Genomic DNA, 24515 nt, shown 5'->3' with positions numbered 1-24515 from the left:
TGCGTGGTGGAAGTATGCTGACGACGAATTAAATTATATGGCGATGGGTTTGATGCGGGTATGCATTAAACTATCTTTGCGATTGGATGCTGTAATTTATCTGTCAATTTGAGGGATTTGGAGATTGAGTTGTATTTGGAGATTTGATTGAGATTGAGTTGTTTATTGAGTTTTACTTATTTTCTAGAACTGATCGCACATTCCAAACATTATAGGAAAATTACTAGCTATGAGCTATGATCTATGAAATAGATCTGCAGTACTTTGGCCGACTACTTACCTCCACCAGCAAAGACTGTTGTTGAGAGGACTATATCGTGATATGTGTGAAGATATTTTAAAATATTTCCAGATTTTGTTTGGCTAAACAGCTGTTATCGATCTTGCTACGTCTTGCCCAATGACACTTTCTGATCCGTTCCTGACGTTATGTATGAATTCTCACGAATCCTTGAATCATTATAAATCTGTCTGTATGAATATACGACATTATTCATATGATCTTGAATGACACGGTTCGTAGTTGAATAATTCTTTATAAGTTGTAAAAGGTTCTTTAGGTGTATAAGCAGTTCTTTTGCAGATGCAGTACAATAGGCACAAGGCCCCTCCCTGGTCTTTGGCATATCCTGGTTGTATATGATGATTTTTGTGTTTTTTGCCAGGACTCTGGAAGGCTGAGGTGCCAAGACGACATCTTCAGACGTCTTAACACGGCAGGACCGGAGTTCAAGTTCGATCCAGACCGCCTCCTCGTACGCAGAGCTGACTACTTTGCTACGGGTAAAATCAAGTCACAGAAAGCCAGAAAGGGCAGGCCGAGACCGATTAAGGTTGAAGTGCCAAGGGAAGAAGATGATAGAGGTTGTAGTTTGTTGTATCGGGTCTTTGTTTTTGGTCCGGAAATATTGGCGTTGCTAGAATACAAGACATTCATAGTGGCGATAGTAATCATACATGAATTTGGAGCAAAGAAAATCTATAATGGGTTTCTTCTGATAACAAACAGTCTTAAAAAACAGGGGCCAAAATAATCCTAGGCATGTAAAATGTAAAATCTGAATTAAGAGTATCAAGAAGATAAGGAATCTAGGGTTATTTCAAGGTAGAGCTCGAGTCCGAATCAAGCAAAATTAGACCTGGAATAATACATTTTTTTTAGACCTGCTCTAACAAGCCAGCTCGCGTATGACTGGTCACCAAGCATAAAAAAACGATACTTTCAGTCAAAGGATATCAATCATTGTCATGGTTGCTCCCGAACAAAAAAACCTCACCCATTCGATAGCTTGGCGTGAAAGTTGGCCCATCAAATCGGTAGAATATTTGACTAATAATCGTGTAATGACAAAATGCGTGCGCCCAGCGACAAACTGCACCCGTTGGCCCACATCAATGCCGGGGGAATGCCCGCAATTGAAAGGGAAAATCTTTACGGTACGCTTCACTAACCCAATGAGGCCGAATCCGTTTCTTTCGGCTGGTGGGCCGAAAGGGGATTTGCTCGAATTTGTGTCGCACTGGTGTCCCGGACTGCTCGTTGCAGCTAGAGCGCAAAGAAACAGTACCTTTCTTTCGAGAGTTGCTGGTTTTTTGTTTTGTCTAGCGTTCCCCCGTCCGGGAGCTGCTGCTCGGCACGTGGAGAGTGTGAGGAGCTTTTCACTTCATACCGACAAATCTAATTGAACCGCGAAAATCTCGATCATTACCTCTTTATTACCATCCACAGAAAGTTTCCCCTTTGCGAGCATTCCAAGCAGCCTCAGCTTGGAGCATGCTGCCGCGTCCATCGGTTCTTCATCGGAGGCAAGGCCAAGATCAAGAAGCGAACCGAAACAGGTGTCTCCTGGTGGGGTTCGCGATCGCGCAGCAAACCTAATCATGCGTTAAACAAACCTCAGCGAATAATGCGACCACGGGCATTTGGCTGCGAGGCTACCGATCGAGGGCCCGGTGGTACGTTTTTCGTTCGTTTCCTTGCCCCGGTTTTAGGGGGGGGGGATCATTTTTCATCTCTGTGGTTCTCCCTTTGGAGGGAAATTCGGGAGAGACACCGGGATGATCGATGGCAAGTGCGCGACTCGTATAAAAGTACGCGCCGGCGACGGTAATTTCGTCAGTGATCAAGTGTTCGAACATCGAAGCAGGTGTCAATTGTGAGCATAGAAGTAGTGCCTCCAGCAGCGTATTCTCCCAACTTCAGCATGCGTTCTTCGGAAGTTATCCTTTGCACGATGGTCGTGGTGGCGAGCGTGCTCGGTGCAACGCAAGCAGCTATTGCAGGCAATGGTGGTGGTTCAGTGTTTTCCTCGTCTAAGAAAATGTGTGACCAGCGGTACAGCGTAAACTGTTTGAAGTTGGAGCTAGTGTCGTTCCTGGAGCGCGTTACCAACCAAAAGGAGTACAATCTGATGGCAGGCGTTAGTGTGGTTCGCGACCCGGGTGCAAACATTACCCGCACGGCTGATATCATTGCCGAGGTGACGCGCATCTTCCCGACGAATCCGGAACGACGATTGGACGAGTTCTTGCTGACCAAGCTGAACGATTACCTGCAGACGCACTCTCTGCGGCTGAAGTTCGTCGATGGTGATGCGTTCGAAAAGGCACGGGAGGTGTTTGCTGGACGCAAGGGAAAGCTGGGCAAAAAGGGAGGACTCGAGACTCTGATCGCCGGTGCCATGATGATGAAGGGTAAGTGTCCGGTGCAAGGATATCTTTGTCCTGGTGTGATATATGTGAACGAATAGCTCAACCATGTGGTGTCTTCTTGTAGGAACGCTGGCAGCTGTTGGACTGGGAGCGTTGGCATTGATCGCAGGCAAAGCTCTGATGACGGGTCTGCTGGCTCTGATGTTGGCCGCTATTGTTGGCCTGAAGTCGCTGGCTAGCGGAGGCGGTGGTGGTCATAAGTCGACGACGTACGAGATCGTAGCCAAACCGATGTACTCTCACTCGCACTCCGAGCACGACGAGGTAGGACACGGTCACACAGGATACGGCGGATATGGACGATCGTACGATCTTGCCTACGGTGGACAAAAGCCTAAGAACTAAGTTTGTGGAAGCATGGAACGCCACTATTTATAAAAAAAACTCTGACAATAGCTTTACTTTGCCAACATGTTTCCTATAGGATTTTTCGGGGTCTTTTCACGAAGTAATTTATTTAATATGCTAGGGACCTATCATCTCTTTTCTGCCAAAAAGCTATTCTTAAATTATTTATTTATTTTTAGTTTATGTAACGAAACTGTCCATACGCTGTAAAGCTTTTAAGGGACAATTGTCTGAACAGCAACTTTTAGTAAAGCAGTGAATAAAAACGCCGTAAAATATGTATTTGAAATTGATCGTTTGATAAAGATGTGAAAGCATGCAGCAAGTCGAGCAGAGTATTTTCAGTTAAAAACAGCCATTATTGACAAACTTAAGACTTGAAATATCTCAAATTAAATTCCGAATATTCCCTGAAAAAAGAGTATATTTCTCAGAAGGTCAAACAAAAAATTACAAAAATTCAATTAAATAGGTTCAATTCGAAACGAGGCCAGCAAACCATAAAAATGCCTGTTAAATGGTTGTTGTTTTCAAGCGGTTTAAAAAATATATGGAAAAGTCCACTCTAAGCTATGCAGCAAGCTAAATAATATATGTAACTATCTTCAAATATTCTCATTATTCATTAAATTAATCACAACTCTAATTTTACTACGAAGCTCTAACATATCTTTTTGCATCGAACAGCACACACAATAGACTCGTTATAAATATTGATTCACCTGGATGAGCAAACGAGCATTACTTTGGTGCGGTAAGTCACGGAAGAACAAATCAAAACAATCCGTTTGTTTGTATAGAAAGATGAACTAAATAAACACTCATCGCAATCGAAACAATCGCATTATATGATATGATCTTGCCTAACAGAAAACCGAATTTACTACAAACAGTCAGAATTAGTCCCGGAAAATCCAATCATTTAAATGCATGAGAGTGCAGAAAAAAAACTGTAACGACAGCATGCAGCTAAATGATGCACTTTCACTGCACCGATCAGTCAAGATTGATACGGCTTACCTGTTGCGCGTATGTGGAGTAAGCGCCCGGCAGAAAAGGGTTCACCTACAAACCAAGTCTTTCTTCCGATCGATGCGCAATTACTTTTTTGTTCTTTAAGCCCATCATGTCGGATGATCGTGTACGAATCGTGAGGCATGTGGGAGTGATTTTGAATATAAATCAAATCTAATCCTTTTTTCAAAATTATTTACAGTGCGTTAAAATCTAAACATAAATGATTTTGTGGTATAGAGTTAAAAGTTTAGAGGTCAAGAATATTATTAAAAAGATTTTATAGAGTATAGGTTTTATGGATTGGTCCTGTGATTCTCGGAATCTTCAACTATATATTGGAATATCGGAATCTTCAAAATAATAATTAATGTTCGGCATTTAAAATAAATAATTTTCATTCTAATTTTTCCAACAAGTTGTCCTACAGTCAGCTCTAAATCATGTTACAAATTCCTTGTCCAACCAATTAATACCATCGTACACTCGATGCATGCCCCAGTCTCCCTTATTTTGCCTCATCTCACGACACAGTGAGCTGCATACCACTCTCACCCAGCTCATCGTGAGAACCGAGCGTGAGCAGCTTGGTGAATCTTTCAACCCTATCCGGCTCATCTCATCGGTGCGGATCTGCCCGATAAAGCCACCCCTTGTGCCGCGATCCACGCAGCCACCGAACAAAAACCGGCTCGCGTAGCCGGTGAGCAAACGCGTGAGGTGAGAAAGAAAGTTGATAAAACAGTCGGCGTGCACCGGAAACCGGCTCAGTTTGATCGAGACAGCGCGCCACTGAGGACGCGTACGATTGTTGTGTGCCGCTGACGTAGTACGCGCAAACCACTCGGTTTGCCCGGTTGGAAGTTTTCGCTCGTGAGAATCATTTTGCTACACAGCCAAACCTTTTACACGTATATCCCGGCCGACCGTTTTTCTTCCATGTGTACGTGAGTAAGCGGCAGGAAACTTTCACTGCTTTCCCATTCTGGTGCGGAGGTTCGTCGCTTGATCGTAGCATAGATCGTATACAGTGAACCAACTGAGCAAGAGAGCGATCGACGGAGTTTGTGGTGTTGCTCGAGTGTTGGTTGGTGTGTTTGGGCGAGTGCCAATAGGTGGAGAGTGTGCGTGTGTTTACACGGTGATTAATTAGTGCGCTCTAAGTGGATAAAGGTACACTAACCGCGTAGGGACAATGTTTATCGGGCGGGTGTATAGAGTCGGATGACTACAGTGCGCCCGTTTGCCAAATCCTTCGAAGAACGGTAGTTTCGAGTTTTTGGTTTGGACTTTGGTGATGGTGATCGATCGGATAAGCGTTACTGACACAGATCACGTGTCCGTTTCGGTGCACAGGTGGGTCAGGGTGAGAGTGAGCCAATAGCCCCAAAAGTGCTGGTGAATTAGCCGAAAAGCGGACTGGACGACTTTCAAGAAAATGTGGGTACAGACACGAGTAAACAAATGACCGCAGTGAAAACAGAAATGGCATCTGTTTTTTTTTTGGGTTGCAAATATTCGAACATTCTGCTTTCGATGTTTGCGTGACATTTCAGAACAAGAGTGTGTGCTCCGTTTGAAGAAGAAAGAAGAAGAGCTGCAGAGTGAGTGGGATATTCCCGTTGACAAGACACCATCGGAGAAAGAACGGAAAAGACGGAACGGTATTTACAATGTTATAAAAAGTTGACTCCCGATACGAGCGGGCGGCGCTCACCATTCGCTCGTCGGGATACCGAAAAGGAAGACATCGTCGTCGGGGTTGGATGACAACCGAAACGGAAGCAGCTGGGATCGAGACGCAGTAGGCTGTGCTGGGAGGAGCATGGATGAATATTTGTTTCTGTTGACCGATTTCCGACACTGCCACGCTGACGCTGGGCGGGTTGTGTTAGTGTGACTGTGCTGTGGTTTAATTAATTCACCCCCAAAACGGTCGGAGGTTGATAAGCGATGGCTAACGGAATGTTGTCGAGAAGGCACGAACGGTACTGTGTGGGGTGCGTGTGCGTGGCCATCGTACCCAACTAACCCACCCGTCTTTGTATTGGGATAACCTTTCAAATTCGGCCTTTAGGAAAATCTCACACCCACCAGCTCCCGGTGAGATGGAGGGTCCATATCTTATGCCTGGTTTCAGATAACAATGAGGAATATATTATAATAAGCAACACTTTCTCCTGATATAGTATTTTTTCCGGAGAATTGGACGATCTAGAAGATGAATGAGATTCATTCAATTTGATGTTTTGAAAATTTTGAAGGCTTTTGAAGCAATGTTTAAAGTACAAGGCATCCACATAGAGACAGATTTTATGAGAAAAGCTCAAAAACTTTAAATCCACGAGGAACGCTAACGACTCATACCTCGTAAGAATTCCTTCTGAATGATCTCCCTAATTCCGATTTCTCATCAAAACATGATCCAAAAGGTGAACCGTTTTTAATGGACTTCAATTTGAAATCTCTTGACTCCAGAAGTTGGGTTTCTTTAGCTCCTCCTTATCTTCGCCCACTCCAATTGACCACGGACGGAGAACGTTCAACAGAATCAAAGTGCGTAATCGAACCATTTAGATCGATTTTCGTTGTTGTTGTTACGAATTGCTTGAGCAATTTTATCACGCCTAACCATTCAAACGGTCGACGCTAACCTACTTACCCAAATTGACACCGGCAAAAAGGCAATGTACGGCTGGGATGTACGTAAGAAATTGAAAAGACATACTCTACTGACCCTGATCAGCGCCAAGATTAACCGGAACCTGGACCTGGCGGATGATAAGGCCAGGGCAAGAAAGGAGGAAAAGCCCCCAAAACGTTCACAATTATGCACAATCGAGTTTTTATTCTTCGCCCAATGTTAATGTACAATGAGGTTGGCGAATGTACCAATTTCCGTGCTCCGTAGCTTCCGTAGCTTGTGTTCTTGTGGAGGGAAGTACTGTTCTGCTTTTTTTTTGCTGGTGCTGACCACCATTAATTGGCGTTTTTGAGGATGGTTAACACTTTTCGAGCAGGTTATTGTACTTCCGCTAGCCGAACAGGCGTGAAAGAATGTTTCGATCATCTTGACCCACCTAACAGCCACTAATAGTTTATCATCGAGTCGAACGTTTAAGTATTTTTTTTGCTGCTGTTGTGGTGGTTGCGCCCTAGACCGATGCGCGCGGTCGAGGAGCTGCTCTGAATTTTTAGCGGTAATTCACCGCTGATCCCGGGTGTAAGGTTGTTTTTTTGTGGTGCACGGTGCACGAGATCAGCGGCAAGAATTTTCTCTATCGGTGCCCCGTATCGTTAATATGCATTAGCCCATCATCGATATGTTATTCCCTTGAAGTTGAGGTATTTTTTCTATCGAATGGGTTTTTCCCACTTTGCTAGCTGCTAACGATTTTAAGGGAGCTTATCCATTTAGGAACCAGAACGGGATCGGGCTGTTGAAGTGGTTCGTGCCAAGTCACGAAAGTAATTGCATTTTAATTTTTTCGGAATTCCTCCGCGGCGATGATAGGGATGCGCGGATATTGGACCGTTGCGGATTAAAAGAAAAACTAGTGGAAATGGTTCTTGGAAAATTGAAACAAGGCTCGCAAAGTAATGAGCAGCTCTTTACGGCATACCACGAAGATCCATCTAGCTACTATTTTTAGTTAACTGTGACGCAGTTGCACCATACTGATCCTACAATCCTACAAGCCTCACCCAAAGTCAGCTCAGCAGTTCTCACCTTCACTTACACGCATGCAATCGAGAGGTGTGAAAAGTAGCAGAACCATATGAAATACGATCCATAGCTTAATGTTGGGCCTAATAGCCGAACCGTTCTTTAATTATCGGCATGCCTAATGTTGTGGAATTGAATATTATAATGCGCGAATTATTTGTTGCGAAAAAACTAGTAGTTCAAGTGCTAAAAAAAATCTCAAAAATCCGCTAGCATTGTGCGGTATCGGTATGAAAGCCGGGCCAAGAAATACCGTAAAGCATCAATCCCGGCTGGCAAAAGATCAAAGGAGAAAGCATCACAACCGATCGGCTTGAAGCATGTCGAGATTATGTTTCTTTTTTGTTGTTGGTGAATCGATAAGACACATGTATGGTCCGTAAAGAGTCGGCTACCCAACGTCGAGTTGGCAAGAAAATGGTGGCAATTGAAGGGTTTAAAAAGCAGTGCAGGAATCATAGTTGGTACCTTTTTGGTGATCATGTACCGACCGTTGGGATAGTGCAACATGGAATGAAAAGTAATGCTTCCATGAGCGAAACCACTGGCAGCTCCGTAGCCGATCAAACACGATCGTGTCCAGCGTGATAAGGGGCGCTAAACAGTGCGTGATGTGGGAAAATGTAACTAGCATCAGAGAGGCAGAGACAAACGAAACAACGAAGCCAACAAGAGTGGAAATCTGCGCTGGAAAATGTTACTTCACTGTCTCGCATCGTGTGATCGCCGTACGCTTTTAATACTGATCCCACTAGCTGAAGATTTTGAATATTTGCTCGCGCCCATAGTGGGCGAAGGCTTTAAGGGCAGAGCGTTTGTTTAAATCATCTTTAAAAGCGTACTACCAAGCGAGCAATTGCACGCACGCTGGCTGTGCAATGTGAAGGAAGCCCTCTCGGAAGCCCACTCATATTAATTGCCATTCGAGCGAGCGCGTCGGTGTTTGCAGTGAGGTGGAAAAAGCTTTCTCATTCACGGCCACCAGCGGTCATTATCACCCAGCGTGGCCGCGATCAGCGCGTGATGTAAGTTGCAACAAGGCCCCGGAACGGCGAAAAAGCGATGGGCTGGTGGTTTGTTAGTAGGGAAGTAGGTGAATATTAATGATACGCAATAGTGACGATCATCACTAGATTTCTCTGCACCGAGGCGAGAGATGCAGAAGCGACGATTCTGATTAATTGATTAGCCGATTAATGCAAGCGGACCACTCGGCGAGACTGCGAATGGTTTGCGTGCGATGAGAAGCTGGGCGTGCTTCGCCATAGGCAGACAACCGGTACCGAACCGATCGCTCTAATAGTTTCGATTGATCGCGTGTCGTCGACCAGATGGATTGGGAAATTGGTCGGAAAGTGTTGTATGCCCAATTCGATCATCGATTGATTAAACATGTCCGGGCAGCGGATTGGCCGGTATCCGGCAGCAAACAATTATCTCTTTCCTTGAGTTGGGCTTTTTTGGGGCCTCCAGGGAACCCCCAAACCATCGAAGTGACGCACCCATCATCGATCGCAAAAGAGTCATCAAAATGGAAAGATAGGAATCTTGCTAACAACGTACCGGCTGGAGCTATTTACCGACAGACCGAGTTTCTCCGGAGTTGTTGAAAGGCCGGCGTAGTGGCCCATTGAAGAGGTGCGCATCTTCCCGGGGACCGGTGCCGCATCGGTTTCACTTTTCCAAGAGGGAAATAAATAGAAAAGGAAGTGCGCGCACACACAGACACACTTTGACCGCTTTCGCGCAAACGACGAAAATTAGCGATGCACCCTGGCCAGCCTACGGAATGCCCGGGATGCTGCCTTTTTGCGGAAGAAGCAGAAGCATGAGGAAACATGTGTTTCTTATTTTCGGTGAGCGTTTGGAAATAGAAATTGCTCTGGGTGGAAAACAGTTTGAAAGGGAACACCCTGCAATTAGGGACATGAGGGGGCTTTATTTTGCCTCTTGAAAATGCACACAATTGAAAACCGATCCACACAGCTTGTGGCGTGTAGCTAATGGGAGATCGGTCATTACTCGGGTCGTGCAATTATTTATCAATAAAAAAACCGTAGCTAGCGAATGTGTCTGGACTAATTTCTCCCATGTAAATTGTGAGGAAGAAAATGTGACCAAGGAGGAAAAGAGGGAGAGGAGAGTCAAGAATTGTATTGCGAGGTCTCCAAAAATCGCGTGGTCCGTATGCTCTGTTTGCGCTGCCGAATGTCGGTCAGCTTTGGGTCGCTGAATCTGGTTAGCTTGCATGTCAATTCTCGAAAAAGTGAAATTATCGATAGAAAGAAGAACCGGAAAAGGTTCGAAACAACTGAATCCTGCTCAGCAACGATTAGCAAAACAATGTGGATGACAAATTAGTAATTGTACGATCGACATGTGTATTACACGCACATTTGTAGTGTGGTTTGTGCTTTTTCTTACTGAGCGTTCCTACCGAGATTAAAGGCATCGATGTGGAACGTAATGGTCTACCATCCCAGAGACGCATTTAAATTCGTGGACGACACGCACAGAAACAGGCGATCTGTTTGGGCAAGGAAGCGTTTTGAGTGCATGATCAACTTTCGAATTTTTGGGGACTCCCGGCATCGTACCATTGCATGGTAATATGTGGGCAGCTGGGGTGTGGCTAATCATCACGTACGCAAAGGGTCATCAGCCAGAACGGTACTCTCTAGTGAAATTGACAACCCGAGACATCTTCGCTCATCAAATCAGTTCATCCTACGCCTCGTCGGATTGGAGGCGATAGCTTTTCTGGTGGCGAACGGGCAGGAACCGGTTTAGTTGGGCTCGTGACATCAGCTGGCAACGTTCACTTTCTGCTCTTGGCTATTACTGATAGGTTATGTTTCCGGTGTCCTCTCGTTTTTTTTGCAGTTGTACAATCCTCTGAGGATTGCCATGGTCTGACAAGCGGCGTTCAATCACGATCGGCGGTGTAGTGCCTGTGAACAGGGAAGCATAGCAGTGTGAACAGTGCGTGGTGTAAAAGAACAAAGTTCCTGAAGAAGCGTTACTATCATGAAACAAAGTGTGCACAGTGATGTTGTGCCGGCAGCGCCCGGCAATATCGGTAGCTACGGTATGTTCGGTGGCAATGGTGGCCACACCAACACGAACAACCGGAGACGACCCGAGTTGGTACAGTCGGGAGCGTTCGCACTGCTGGTGTTGACTGTGGCGGTGTTGTGCACGGTCGGTGTAGGTGCTACGACGGAGGCCGGAACGATTGTGAACGCCACCAGTGTGACTGAGTTCCCGCTAAGTAACTCCAGTAGCGGGCGTGCCAGTAGCCGGCCAATGTTCTCCACCGGCAACCGTCTGTGGGACGCGCTGATTGCGGACTGTATGCGTAAGCCAACGTTCGCCTGCATACAGAAGAACGTGTACAGCTTCCTGGGAGAACAGCTGGACGTGGAGAACGTCAACTTTACGAACCGCGTGCAGTTCCTGCGGAATCGGGTCGATTTCACCAAGTACGCGAGCGAAGTCAACGATGGGGAGGATGGGGACAATGAAAACGAAATTCCGGACGCTCGCAGTGGTAAGTAAAACATCTTGATGACCCATCGAATGCATGTTCTTCCACGGCTTTACAGTGTTATCTGCGGCAAGCATAAATCACGCCTCTTGTAATGAGTCCCCTAACTTCCGTTTATGGCCTGGTACACGCACGTGCGTATCGTGCGCGTGCCATATGCATGTGTAGTCGTTAAAGTTGAACACCGGGGGGCTTTTCGGGTCAGTTGGGGTTTCAAAGCACTATATGGTCAAGTACGGTGGCATTATGCTAAGCTGCGACCGGTTTGCTCTGGGGATGTCCAACTTTCTTCGGGGGTTAAAATTAGATAACCTGTTTGTGATGGAGTGCTTTTTTGATGCTACACATTTGTGGGATTCGTTGTTCAGAAATCGCAGAAAAAAAGGAACTGCCGGCTTCTTATCAGCTGGTTAGCTTATCTCACTGGAGGCTTGGTCCTTATCGCCAAAGAACTCTGGTTTAAGAGATCTCCTGTTAGTAGGAGCTTCATGTAGCTCACATCATTTTGTAAAGCGAAGAAACATGATCATTCAGTATAATCATATTCCCTTTCTCCCTAGTCCCAGTTCAGTGTGATCTTTCGAGTACTCCTCGTCCACATCATAAGCGCACCGTCAGAGACAAAAGCATTACTCGCCGATGCTCTCCATCCACGCTTTAAATGGATTGTTCCCGTTCCCGAGTGTCCGCTTGGACCAGTATACCATCCGTGCCTGAGTGGATCATTTTGTTGCGAGTTGCAAAACCAGCGCACGCTGATAATGATAGATGGCTGGTTCCGGTCCGCGGCGAAGAACACGCTTTCGACAGGCGATTAGTCGAGCGTCGATTGAGGACTTTGGTGTGCGCTGTCATTTCATCGGCCAGACTGACCAGATCAAGATCACCTCCGAACGACCCATCCCAATTAGGAAGCTAATCATTTTCTCATCCCGACGAAAGTGTGTGCTGTTGAGGAATACTTTCGATTCGATGAGGAAGCCCGGCCAGACCTGATTTATGTGTGTCGAGGGAAAACCTCCCGCTGCCGATGTTACACTTGCACTTGTTGGTGGAGCAATAAGAAAAAGACGCTCCAAAGAGTGGCGCATGGAAAGCGAAATTGCAGCAGAGTGGTCCAGTCTTGATCCAGTCCCTCCCCAGGACTCCCCGTTCATTTGCCCTTCCTGGAGGTCGTTGGTAGAAGGTAGAACCGGTTTCAGACACGCACCGTTGCGTCGGAAGTCGTGTACCGATCCGCGATGCGTACGTACACACCAGTAACACAGTTTTCGATGAGGCTTTTAAGCTTTGCCAGGTTTCTTCTTCTTTTGGTGCGGTTCCCTTCGATTGCATACATCATGGAACGAAAGGAATGCGGGGCTGTGGCGAATGGATCGCCGGTTGGGAATGGCAAATGAGATGCACTTTCCATTCAAAGTGGAAAGCGAATGCAGGGAGGCGTCGGTGTAAGAAACTTCTCATAATCGATCCCTTCCTGGATGATTCGTAACGGTGCTCGGAGGGATGAAAGTGGACGTTCCGGGGTGAACCCCCGGAAGACGCCCTTGGCTGTCGTCTCTTTGACCTGTATCGGTGAAGATGAGAGCTCACTTCGTGTCTGGTGAGCTCATTTGCAACCGGATCGTAGGACGAACAACTATGATTAGCCTTGATACTATCGGTTCCAACGATCTCTTCCTGTAGGTTGGGTTGGGACGCTAAAAAAGCCCTTTACGCGGTAAGATTGGTCACATCCGATTTGATTCATCTCCGATTTACCGATCGTGGCTGGTGAAAAGTGAAACTCGCAGCTGGAAGACACTCTTTTGAATCACTGCAAAGGGAAATATTTTTTCGACGACGACGAAACCTGACCGCTCGGTGGGATTACGAACGGAAGAAAGTTAAATAAAATCAAAACAAACCGCAGGCAGACCTTGGCGGCTGACAGTCAAAGAGAAAGAGAGAGAAAGACGAAATCAAGTGTTTGATGGCGATTTGTGTGAACAAATTTCATCATTTGCTTTGGAAGGGTAAACCGACGCTGACGCACACTTAACGCTGATGGGTCCCATTTGACGCCGACCGATAGGGGAAAACAAAACACTTCACGTACGCATGGTGCACGCGACTTTTCCAACAATCGACCGGCGAAAGGAAAAAATGTCCAGCCGGCCCAACTGTGGCAAGCAAGCGAAGGTAGCAATTTTTATGGTGATCTCTCGACCACACTGGGACGGGTTGCCCGGGCAATGGGCATTAACCAACGGGCGGGAAGGAGAGAAATTGGACACTCGTTGGGTGGTGTTTCGAATCTCGTACGAGATTGGTCGGTGTCGAAATCGAAATTGACACATTTAGCCTCGAAACGGGGCCCTTTTTCTTTTCGATTAAGTATTTTCTTTTCGGTTCTCTGTGCGGCGGGAAACGATTTCATCTCAAATCGCTGGTGAAATGGCTATCAAATAGCAACTCTTCAGGACGCTGATGGTTGCACTTGAAGCAAAAGTGAGTTATCAAGAGAAGCCATTACGGTGTTTGCGGGCACAAAATGGTTGGCAGCTGTGGTTGGTTTGTGGAAAATCATCCAAAAAATTAGACTGACCTACTCCGGAAGCGACACATTTCGGTTTGCACACAATCGCACAAGCCAGCGGTAATTTTTGTTTTCGTTTAACATGAATATAAAATTGTGGAATTTAATTCTGGTCTCGTGGCGTATATATTGTGTTGTGCGAACAAAGATGGACTGACCCAGAAAAAGATCCTAAAACCGGTTTGTAGGTTAAGTTCGTAAAGTAGCGCACGCAGTATTAGAACAAAGTAAAAGGTATAAAAATGGGATTTATTAGCCAGACACCCAACCAACGTTAAGACTTGTAACAAAGTTTATCCACTCACTTGATACTTGGTTTTGACCATCTTATAAGTATTTTTTATCACAGACTTGAAATAAATCTAAAACTCAAATCTTTAGACATTTAGACTCAGCTGAAACCAATGTCTGTTTCGCCCAACAGCGAACGCTGATAAAGGTCTTCTCATATTTACCCACTCGGAGTTTCCCCCACCGAAGATAGTAAGTGAAACTGCATACAAGAAATTTTTCAAGCCCGGACCGGTTCGTATCGATTGGCCGCCGTTTACACCTCCTGTGAAGATCCATCTAGCCTCCTGCAAACCTTCTGTGTGTGTGTGTGTGTGTGTATGGTGTAGATAAACACGGACCTGGCGAATGAATCGAATTTCGGTGACGCGCTCGCAAACACACACACACACACAGCGAGCCAACATTCGACATCTTCAACTTTCACTTCTACCGGATATCGAACCGACTGACGACGACTGCATCATCCACCGAGCAGCGACACTAAATTCCCTAGCCTAAAGTCTGTCTGGTCCGGTTTTTGAATTTTCGCAGCGTTCGAGCCGACGTCACCGATCGAAGAAGTCACCACGGCACTGCGGGACAAGAGCCTCAAGTTCATGCTAACGCACGACGTCAGCATCCAGATGCCGGAGGTCATGTTCGATGGTGCAATCTTCCGCATCCAACCACGCGCGATCGAGGGTAATGGGATGATTGCGAAGCTGGAGTTCGTACCACGCACCGAGCTGGCGGAGGCACGCGGCCACGGTTCTCCGAGGATCCTGTTCAAGAAGATCAGTAAGTGGTGTCCAACTGTCAATCGATGTGACAGCACCAGGACAACTAACTCTCTCGATAACTCTCGATTTACTCTCCGCAGAAAAATTCTTTCAGAATAAGCTACTGCTAGCCTTCCTGGCGATCGTGCTCATCATCAAGATTGTCAAGATTAAGGTGATGTGGTTGCTGCCGCTGCTGGTCGGCGTCGGTACGGCGAAGAAGCTGGTGCTTAAGTTCCTGCTGTTCCTGTTCCCGGCCTTATCGCACATATTCAAGCTGTGCTCGTACTATCACGCGTCCTACCACAAGCCGAACTTCCACCACCATCAGCACCACATCAACCATCTGCACACGGTAAGCACGGTGACCCACAAATTGGTGCGGCTCGTTTTGGCGGCCGACTTCTGCCCGGTAGTGCCTTGGCGCCGGGGCTGCGCCCCTACCGCGTACTATATCGGTCAGCAGTGCCATCGTGGCTGTGCGTTCGTGGCTCAATTATTGTATAATCTTCCGCCTATTAAAACCCCCTAGTCCGGTCTCCCGGGCGCTGGTTTGCTGACCTGCAGGCGGTGCACCGTGGCGAAAAAACGTACCACAAAGACGAAACGAGCACCCCGAAACCGTACCGCAAACTCGGTCAAGAGTTTGTTGAACCTCGTACGCACTCACCCTGCTTGTTATGGGGTGCGTGTGTGTGTGTGTGTATGTGTGTATGGGGTGTTTTCTGCCAGCACCCATGGTAGACAGTTTACGATCACAATCGTTCACCATTTCGCGCCTGGCACACCGGTGCAGACTTATGTTTATAACCCGCGTGTGCACGCTTTAGTGCGCCACCGCGTTTGGAGGTTGTGTTTCGGTTCCGGCTTTGTGTGGTGTATCGTTCGCACCACGGGAGATCCGATCTCGGCACGAATGCGCCGGGTGGCTTTATTTTTGGGGGAAGTTTCTCTTCGTAAATTCATATTGAAGGAGGATCTTCTCTCGGTTTAATAGGTCACTCTGCTGGGTACGTAGGGCGCACTTCCCGTTGCGAAGCGCTTGATTGCACAGATAAGCCCAATGACCACGCGCGTCATGTGCGAGGAACCCCCTGCGGAAGTTCATTTTATATTTAAAGGAAACCCAATTTGGATGCTCATCCGTTCGTTTCTTTCACCTGTTCCAGTTCCATCCGCACGATCATGCACTGCCAGAGTTGATCTACACGAAGCCGCCTCGAGGCCACCCGTCGGAATTTTTACACGGAGCTCCCGTTCCACCGCACACACACTATCAGCCGGAAGTGAACTACGAATTTACCGCTCCTGGTTTGGGCTCAGAGTGAGTAAAACTCTTCGAAGGATAATTTACAAGTAGAATGTGTTGGTGGTAGTGGTAGTAGTAATGGTAGATTGCTTAAGGGGTGTAATAATAAGGGTTGATTGGGGTGGTAAGCATCTTTAGGTACTAACAACTTGATGCACATTGACAAAAAGCCTATCTGCACCTTAAAACTGTATCCCAAAATTGGTTCTTACTTCTGTAGCCCTTTGGCAATTTTGATTGAAAGTCTCGTTTTTCTGTACTTCGCTCTTCTTCACCTCTTATCCTACTGTGGAAAGGCCTTAAGAAAATTAAGCAACACAATAGGAAATAATAACTGTGACAGCTTATCTAACTCCTAAGTTGCAGTGTTTTTCACTTTTCTGCCTCTCTCTCTCTCTACTCGCTATCTGAAGGCATTGTCTGCGGGGTTAACCTCTGTTTCAAATGAAATGTATACGCGTGCTTTTCCGCCTAGTAGCTACCGAGCACCCAGCACTAATGATTCCAGCGTTTTGTCATAAACTTATTTCTCCGTGATTCATATCGTGTTTGGCTTTTTTTTTTCGTTTATATTTTATAGTTCACTCTGGTACAATGTCTTTCCGGAGCTGAGATAACAGTGTCCAGGCTTTGCGCCGGTCGGTCCACCTAGCTGCTCGATGGCACTCCCTGTCCCCAATTTTCCTAGCTTTCCTTTTTGTCAATCTGTATCAAAATCAAAGCTCCCTCATTCGTAGTTCTCATGTGTTCGTTTCATCTTCGTATCATCTGGCTAGTTAAGCTATATTTAAGGTATTTGCGGTTCAGGTCAAACTGGTGGCTCCTAACAAATCGGTCATGGGGTAATTGGTGGCTCGAGCTATCGAGCTGGTCCAACACATTAAACTACGCGGTGGCCGGGTTCGGTTTGATATCATTATCACTGTAGCAGCACATCTGTAACACACTCATAACGTAACACGAAACCATAAACAAGATCATCAGCGAGTCGAGCCCTACAACCAAAAACCCAAAACCTTCTTTGAACGCAGGTTCATTAGCGATAGAAACTCGTACGTAGACACCTCGTTCAAGCCAAAGTACGATGACTTGAACGATATCAAAGCATGGGGTTTGGGCGAAAGCACAAATACATCAGCACCACAATCATCGCCATACTTCACCTCGCCGCCCGCCTCCCCCACCGGTGCCGTCGGCGGCAGCGGCAGCTACAATGTAAATCCACTCACGCAGCACGCCGCCAGCAGGTAGGTTTTCGCGCTAGGCTAACATGGCTGGCAGGCATGAAGCAAAAAAAAAAAAACGATTTATGCCCAGCACCAGCTACCATCCTGACAGTTCCTATCCGAGAGAAGCAAAAAGACCTGAAACTCTTCGGCCCCTACTTTCTGCTCGGTCCTTGTTGTTCTTTTCCCTCCTGCACGTGATTAACAACATCTGATCATCCATCCAATCCATTTGTGACTAAAATCAAACCCAGAAGGGCAGCAAAAAAAAAAATCAACCCCTAAACCGATCATCCGAGACACTAATTACATGTTCCATGACTAACACTGCAAGCACTTGGTGAACGTGCGAACTAGAAAATTGGAGGGAGATAGTCAAAACAAAAAAACATTACAACATTTCACCCCAACATGCATCTCCCCACATCTGCTGCGTTTCTAAATTAGTTTCGATAGCCAGAACCAACCGACGCCGCAGTCATCATGTAGCGCACTAAAAACAACGTTCACAACTTTCGCAGCATGTTGTAGCATGCATAGTTCGACGTTCAGCTTATCACTTTGCCCGAATGAAATCTGGTCTAATGCCAACCATCTTTCTCCTGAACAAACAAAAAAAATTACCTCGACTCAAATAGTTTCTCCCTAGCCCGAAAGCCCACACCCGATCGCCGAAAAGGAAGATCTTCATTTTCCAACTGTCATTTTCATACGTTAATCGCCGGGTTGTTTATGTGTCTTGTTTTGTCATGTTTCATTTTTTTTATTTGTAATTGCTTTCGGTCGCCCGAATAGGATCAACAGTCCGAAGCTCGTGTACGGACCGCCGGGATACGCTTCATCCGCCCAGAAACGTATTCCGACCGGGGCGGCCACCTCGATAGCGGCCCAGTACGTGTCAGCACCCTCGGGACCGACGCTCTCGGCGGAAGAACAGATCGTAAGTATTGTGCCGCGTAATTCGCGTCTTTAACGTCACCCGGTGTATCGTTTTCTCCGAACGGATGTGGATGAGGAAAGCCCCGGCAAAAGGCAATCGCAATCGCGGCATCCAATTATGAGTCACATGTCATGTGAAAGAGGAAAGTGAAACAAAAAAAAACAACACACAGGGCATTATAAAATCCATTCCAAAAAATTGCACCACTAAGCGTTGTCATTGCGGGATGGAAAACACTGGAGGGCGTTGCAGTGAAAGTGTTTTGCAAGTGCAGTGTCGGCTGGATGATGATTAAAGTGCAAATGGCATGCATGCACAATCTGCATAAGTCACATTCGCCAGTCACAGCCGGATGGAAATGGGAAGGTGGAGGAGCAAAAAAAAGCTTGGCTTGGCAGCTGGAATGGATTATGATTAAAACCGATGGAAAGCGTTGATTTTAGATAGTGGATGGGCACGGTACAGGGAAGCGGGAGGTTTGTTGCCTATTTTCTTTTAACGGTGACATTCAATTGTGTTGTTTTTCCTTATCTGACATCTGCAGCTTTTGCTAGCGATAACAATCTTTTGCTGGCTTAATTGGTTCAAATGTGGTGAAAATGGTGAGCTGTTTGTGTGCTTCTTCGCTAACCATTCATTTGGGCGTTGCGATACAAAACTTGCAATTGATATGTTTCACGTGTGAGTTGTAAGTCATGAGGAAATAAAATGGAAGTTAACTAAAAATGTAATTTAAGGACTAAGGACGAAGTGACTTGTAACGAATTCCAGTCGCTAATGTCCCGCTGTACGTCGGACTAACTATCCAGCTATGGGAAGCTCAAGTCAAGGGTCAAGTTATAAATGGCCAGTCAAGAGCTCTCGGAGTTCTTGTGCCAATGAAGAATAATTTTTAAACTCACTCACTCGTGAGGTTTCCAGTTCTTCTTCCTTTGTCACTACAACCTCGAAAGGTCTCGGCCTGCCATTTTTTATCTTTCTGTGACATGGTTCTACCCGTGGCTGGATGGTCAGACCTGCGTACGAGGAGGCGGTCTGAATGGGATTTGAGCACCGATCCTGCCGTGTGAAGACCGACACCGCTTTCGCCTTGGCCACCAGAACGCCGCAGTAAGGCTAAGATTTTTTTCTTCAGATATTCATCAAAGATCAGTGATAGAGACATAACAGATAAATAAGCCGGCGAGAAGTGAACATCAATATTTTCATACAGTGGTATTATTACTTTGTAATTATTGAGTAGTTAAAATCAGTTGACATAACCATTGAATTATTAGCTAGTTTAATCTAATATCTATGATTTGCAAAATCTCATTTGTTTGAAGCCATTTTTACTGCCCATAAATTAACGTAAACTGTGTCAGAAAAGTAGCACTTTCGATTGTCTCGTACGTTTGCGTTTGCCATTGCTCAATCAAACGGAGATTGGCTTTCCCTAAGCCTAATCATTATCCCGCAGTGCCGTTTAACGCCACCCATTAAATGGAACAATAATTAGCAATCATATTCCTGCCACACTCCAATGAAGGTCACCGGCCGGTGGTGTCATGCTGACCACCCTTTCAGCGTCCGATCATTTGTTTGCGGCCTCGATTCGCCATCGCTTCCGGTGGTGAATCGTACCACCATTCCCTACGCAAACGCATTCCAATCATCTTGAGCACACGCGAGCACGCGCCTTGCGAGAAACAACACATACGCGTGGACATACTTTCGATCAAGCGCAACAACGCAGTACGACATACTTTCTAGCCGCGCTGGAAACAATATCGGCGACGGCGTGGTCGATGTGTGTGTGTGTGCAGCTAATAAGCAGCTGATCTCAGCCTAAGCGTATGCCAATCACACTTGCTGCGTACCGACTGCGGGCGATAATTGCATTAGCACATAGATTGGCAATTTGTGATCTACGACCCCGACTCCAGGACTTTCACTGAAGCCGGTTTCTGTTTGTGCGTTTTTTTTTTTCGGTTATGCAGATACGTGAAGCACAGCGCCAGGAAGCGTACAGGATAGCGCAGGAGCAGAAGCTGATTGCCAAGCAGCAGGCGATCGTGAACCAGCAGGCCTACGTGCAGGAGGGCGTCACACCACGGCCGGTCGATCCGTTCTACAGTCCCATCCTGCAGCGACTAGATAAGGTGTTCAACTCGCTCGGCATTGTGGACGAAAACTGCCGGGAGCGGCTCGTCTGCAGCATGTACAAGAGTCCTGTGAAGTACAGTCCACACAGCAACTATGTATCGGCGGAACTCAGCAGGTAAGAGTGCATCATTTGGAATCAATGGTCTAATATAAATAAGAGAAAATTAAGTTGGTAACAAACGCTGTGCTGTGGGGTAGAGAAGCTGAAGATCAGACCATGCGGCACACGTCAGATTAGCGCACGCATAACGATCGTGTATTATCATCATCTCCATCATTACCATCATCATGCTTCATATTGGGGTGGCTTCACGGTCACGGTGAAGCTCGCCTGCTACTGGCGTGGGACCATAGATCCCAGCAGTGAGGCATGAGAATATGCCACCACCCATGGCCCCGGCAGATTGTTGAACCTGGAGCAGGTTTGATCAATACCGTGTCTGTGTGTTTGTGTGTGCGGGAAGCTTTCACACGCGTTACGTGTGCGCTATCGGGCTTGCAAATGCTGGCGTGTAGTGCTGCGTGGTTTCGTTTTCGTTTTCCAGAATAGATTAATTAACAGGTCAGTGGCCGCACACAACCTCCGGGGATGAACCCGGTTGCCTTGGCTGCCGAGGGGGTCCTCGGCATACCCCCGGCAGCTGGAAAATGAAAGCGAATTGACGAGGGTCGTCTACGAAGGTGGGCGCAATTAGTGCTGTCCTAACGGGACAGTGGCCGAACAGGGATGGGGTTAGGAATGCTTGATGTGCTGACGTTGATGAGCATCATCTCCGCTTAAGTACCTTTATTAGGATGGATAGTGGATGCTGCGATGAGCTCCGGATGGAGCAGAGCCTCCCCGTAGCCTGTTCTTGCGATTTGCGAACATCGCCAATGGATAATGGGTAGTGCAGTTTGCAATTTCCAGAATGGGCAGAGAGCGATAATGTACTTTCTCTCTGGGATCGATAATGCCGCCACAGTTACGCGCAGCGCCTGGCAATGCATCATGAAAATGGATGTTTGTTTGCGGTACAGATTGAATTGAAGTTGATTAGCTGTTGGGAGTTGTTTCATTGAGTGTTAATAGGTCGTTAGAAGCGGTGTTGTTGATTAATGGTTATATTTAGCAATACTTAAAGTAGAGAGATATGGAACACATCCAACGTCGCTCTTTCTGTTTCAACAGATATAAGTAATGGGATCGGATGGACACTGGAGAGACAAGCGCTGATAAAGTAAAGGAAATGAAAGCTCGTAAGCTATTCTCTTCCGATATCGTTTAGCACACATTCTACAGGAACTTCACTAAACATTTAAAATCTTTCTTTAAGTCCCAACCCTATCTTCCTGCAAATCTCCCCTTCACTATCCAGTCAGACGTGGCTAATTTAACCATCATATCTTTTAGCGATTTAATTCGCTGATTAGGCCAACTCAATGGCTACCTTCCGGAGGCATTTTTTCTTTTATTTGCACCAAAATTAGCGGTACTGAAGGTAAATGTACAGAAAAAAAAATCCGTTGGTTTTAATGGGTCGGGAACATTGACTGTCACTAGCAATGTCGGTCTCCCTGAATTGACCGTCGTAAAATTTTCACGCAGTACAAATAACTTCAGCAACCAAGGGAAGCAGCACCGTGTAAGGTTAGAAATTGAAAACGAGGTCACATGCAAATATGCTGGCTAATTGGTGTCCCCGAAAGTGCGCCATTAATTGCCCGCCCCAGTTGACCTTTTCCGCTACTGGTGGCTTTAGATGTATGATTTAAATTGTGTTTAGTGAAATGAAAGAGAATGGGTGAAAACTTTGCAGCATTTTATGCTGACGATTTGCTTCCAGGGTAGGCCATAGCTATCGAAGAGAGCTTTCGTATGATAGAAGTATTTGATGGAAAAAGTTTTTTTCCCGTTGACCTTGCCATCAAACAATTTTATTGCATGTGCATCGTAATGCTGTGTTCGTCTGCCCCACAATAAAAGCTCACTCCCCACACGCTAGCATACACACAACAACCACGCGTACTGTCGAAAGTAAGAAAATGATGATTCGCAATAGAAAGAAATATCTGTTGCCATGTTTTGAAGCGCGATTTGTACGCCCTTTCTTTCACCGAGCAAACCGTTCATTCCTGGTGCCGGCGAAAGTGGCAAGCAGGGGTAGGGTGACCGAGACCGTGACACGTGAAGCAGGCCGTTTCCAGCGGCGCAAAGAAAATTACACACATACTTGGTCATGCTTGGCTGACCGGTGAAATCAATGCTTGGCTCGTAGCGATGAAGCCACTCGCTGGGGCGTTGGGCGTCTAACCGCAAGATACCTGCCACAAGGTATCTCTGCAAACGGCGCACCATTTGACGGCTCTCTATTGTTGGGCGCCCCCCCCCCCCCGAAAACCCTGTGTTTATCATAGCTGTCAACGCAGAGGGAGTAGATCGGAATTATGCAGCTAGCGCGCACCTAACGCCGCCGGGATAGTGGTTAAAGGGATTGATTGTTCGTCATTTGTACGTGTATCATGCACAAATTGGGAAGGAATCATAACAAAATGGGGAGTTTAATGCAGGATAGGTGGATAGACTTCTTTTTATTCGTCAGTGACGACCTGGCCCTATTGCGGTTGGATAGACTTCAATCGATTTAATTTTTATGATTAAGTAATTTTTCAAGGATATCTTAGGATTCTTAAGAAAAAATAATATTTTTTTTAGCAGAAAGTTGGTGTTTTATTGGTTTAAATTAAAAAAAAACACCGATAAATAGTTGAAAACAGCCCAAAACATTAACTATGTCGACATTTGAACTGAATGTCGATTGTGCTGCGCCTGAAAGTATGCAAAGCCGATGTAGCAAGCTGAAACGAGATCTACAATTATTTGAATTTTTCCAGCATCTTTTTCCATCAATAGAAAATATATTTTATTCTATATTTAGAGTTATAAATTCTTATTGGATTTTTTAAAATTTTGCTCATTTTTCCCTCCATTTTCATTTGCAGAGACGCTTCGGAGCTGCAGAAACCCACCTCAACAAACGCGGCCGTGGTGCGATTCTACCGCTACGTTCAGGCAGCACGTGACGGCCAAGACCAGCGAGATTGCCAACGGATCTACTCCCAGTGTACGATCAACATGGAGAAGAAGAAAAAGTAGAAAAAAAACGGGTAGCGTTCGCCGCACGTTCGAAGCAGACAAAGGCGCAGCACAAACACTCAACGATCTATCGACACATACCTCAAAGGACATGTTTCTTACTCTGTAAATAGCTCATCAGTACATAACTTAGGGAAGAAGAAGTTCGCCACCTGTGTCCATTTGATTTTTCCAAACTTTCATCGAGCCTTCTTCTACGAAGCAACACAAAAAGGAGCGAAGTGAATCGAAGCAATCAGGCTAATGTTAAGGCGATAGGTTTCACTAGGCACCGGTGCAATGTGCGAGTAGTGAGACAAAATCTTGGGTGTAGGGATAGAATGATACGAATACGTGTAAAAAAAAACAACAGAAGAAAAATGGCGCGATAGTTAGTAGTTTGCTGGGATGGATAGTTGTAAATTGCATGAATGATAATAGGTACCGTGGTCGGAAGAGTCTGTTCGTCCAGAGCAAAAGTCTTCAACCGATCGAACGTGTTTCGTCGTATCTTGCACTGTAGGCCATGTAGGAATCCCCTTTTTCGGTTTGATCTTTCGGGGCACGGTTGATTGTGGAAGGAAGATTATTTATTTATTTATTTATTTATTGTCTTATTTATTGACCTATTTATTTGGACCTGGGTGGTCGTGGATAGGTTTGAGTGAATAAAATTTCTTTCAATTACGAGCGTCTTTCAGTAGTTGTAGCAGAAGTAGGGGTAGTGCATAAAAAGAAAGTACGTGACAAGTTAACAGCGATCATGTGCAGGAAAAATCGAATAAAATTTCATAGAATAAAT

General features: G+C 46.0%; 2 protein-coding genes across 2 annotated transcripts; both read left to right on the top strand.

The window, feature by feature from the left end:
• Positions 1 to 2234: 2234 nt before the first annotated feature.
• Positions 2235 to 3057, top strand: LOC118502458. The gene is made up of 2 exons (XM_036034688.1): positions 2235 to 2694; positions 2777 to 3057. Exons 1-2 carry the CDS (start codon positions 2235 to 2237, stop codon positions 3055 to 3057), a joined length of 741 nt encoding a protein of 246 aa, XP_035890581.1.
• Positions 3058 to 4861: 1804 nt separating this feature from the next.
• On the top strand, positions 4862 to 24514 carry LOC118503227. The gene is made up of 8 exons (XM_036036226.1): positions 4862 to 4947; positions 10685 to 11351; positions 14752 to 14997; positions 15080 to 15333; positions 16148 to 16302; positions 18309 to 18453; positions 20433 to 20713; positions 23581 to 24514. The coding sequence occupies exons 2-8, from the start codon at positions 10829 to 10831 to the stop codon at positions 23732 to 23734; spliced, it is 1758 nt and encodes a 585-aa protein (XP_035892119.1). The 5' UTR covers positions 4862 to 4947; positions 10685 to 10828; the 3' UTR covers positions 23735 to 24514.
• Position 24515: the final 1 nt, after the last annotated feature.

This window comes from Anopheles stephensi, chromosome 2 (genome assembly GCF_013141755.1).
Source record: "Anopheles stephensi strain Indian chromosome 2, UCI_ANSTEP_V1.0, whole genome shotgun sequence".
In the NCBI taxonomy this organism is placed as follows: Eukaryota; Metazoa; Arthropoda; class Insecta; order Diptera; family Culicidae; genus Anopheles; species Anopheles stephensi.
Note: the sequence above shows the minus strand (reverse complement) of the source record. Positions and strands in the feature narration are given on the sequence as shown.

What these genes read in the sequence shown, in the direction of transcription:
- LOC118502458 (XM_036034688.1), top strand. Translation starts at nt 2,235, where the DNA reads ATGGTCGTGGTGGCGAGCGTGCTCGGTGCAACGCAAGCAGCTATTGCA. An exon ending in CGGTGCCATGATGATGAAGG is followed by an intron (nt 2,695 to 2,776) that starts GTAAGTGTCCGG and finishes GTCTTCTTGTAG; the next exon opens with GAACGCTGGCAGCTGTTGGA.
- LOC118503227 (XM_036036226.1), top strand. Translation starts at nt 10,829, where the DNA reads ATGAAACAAAGTGTGCACAGTGATGTTGTGCCGGCAGCGCCCGGCAAT. An exon ending in AATTCCGGACGCTCGCAGTG is followed by an intron (nt 11,352 to 14,751) that starts GTAAGTAAAACA and finishes GAATTTTCGCAG; the next exon opens with CGTTCGAGCCGACGTCACCG. An exon ending in ACATCAACCATCTGCACACG is followed by an intron (nt 15,334 to 16,147) that starts GTAAGCACGGTG and finishes CACCTGTTCCAG; the next exon opens with TTCCATCCGCACGATCATGC.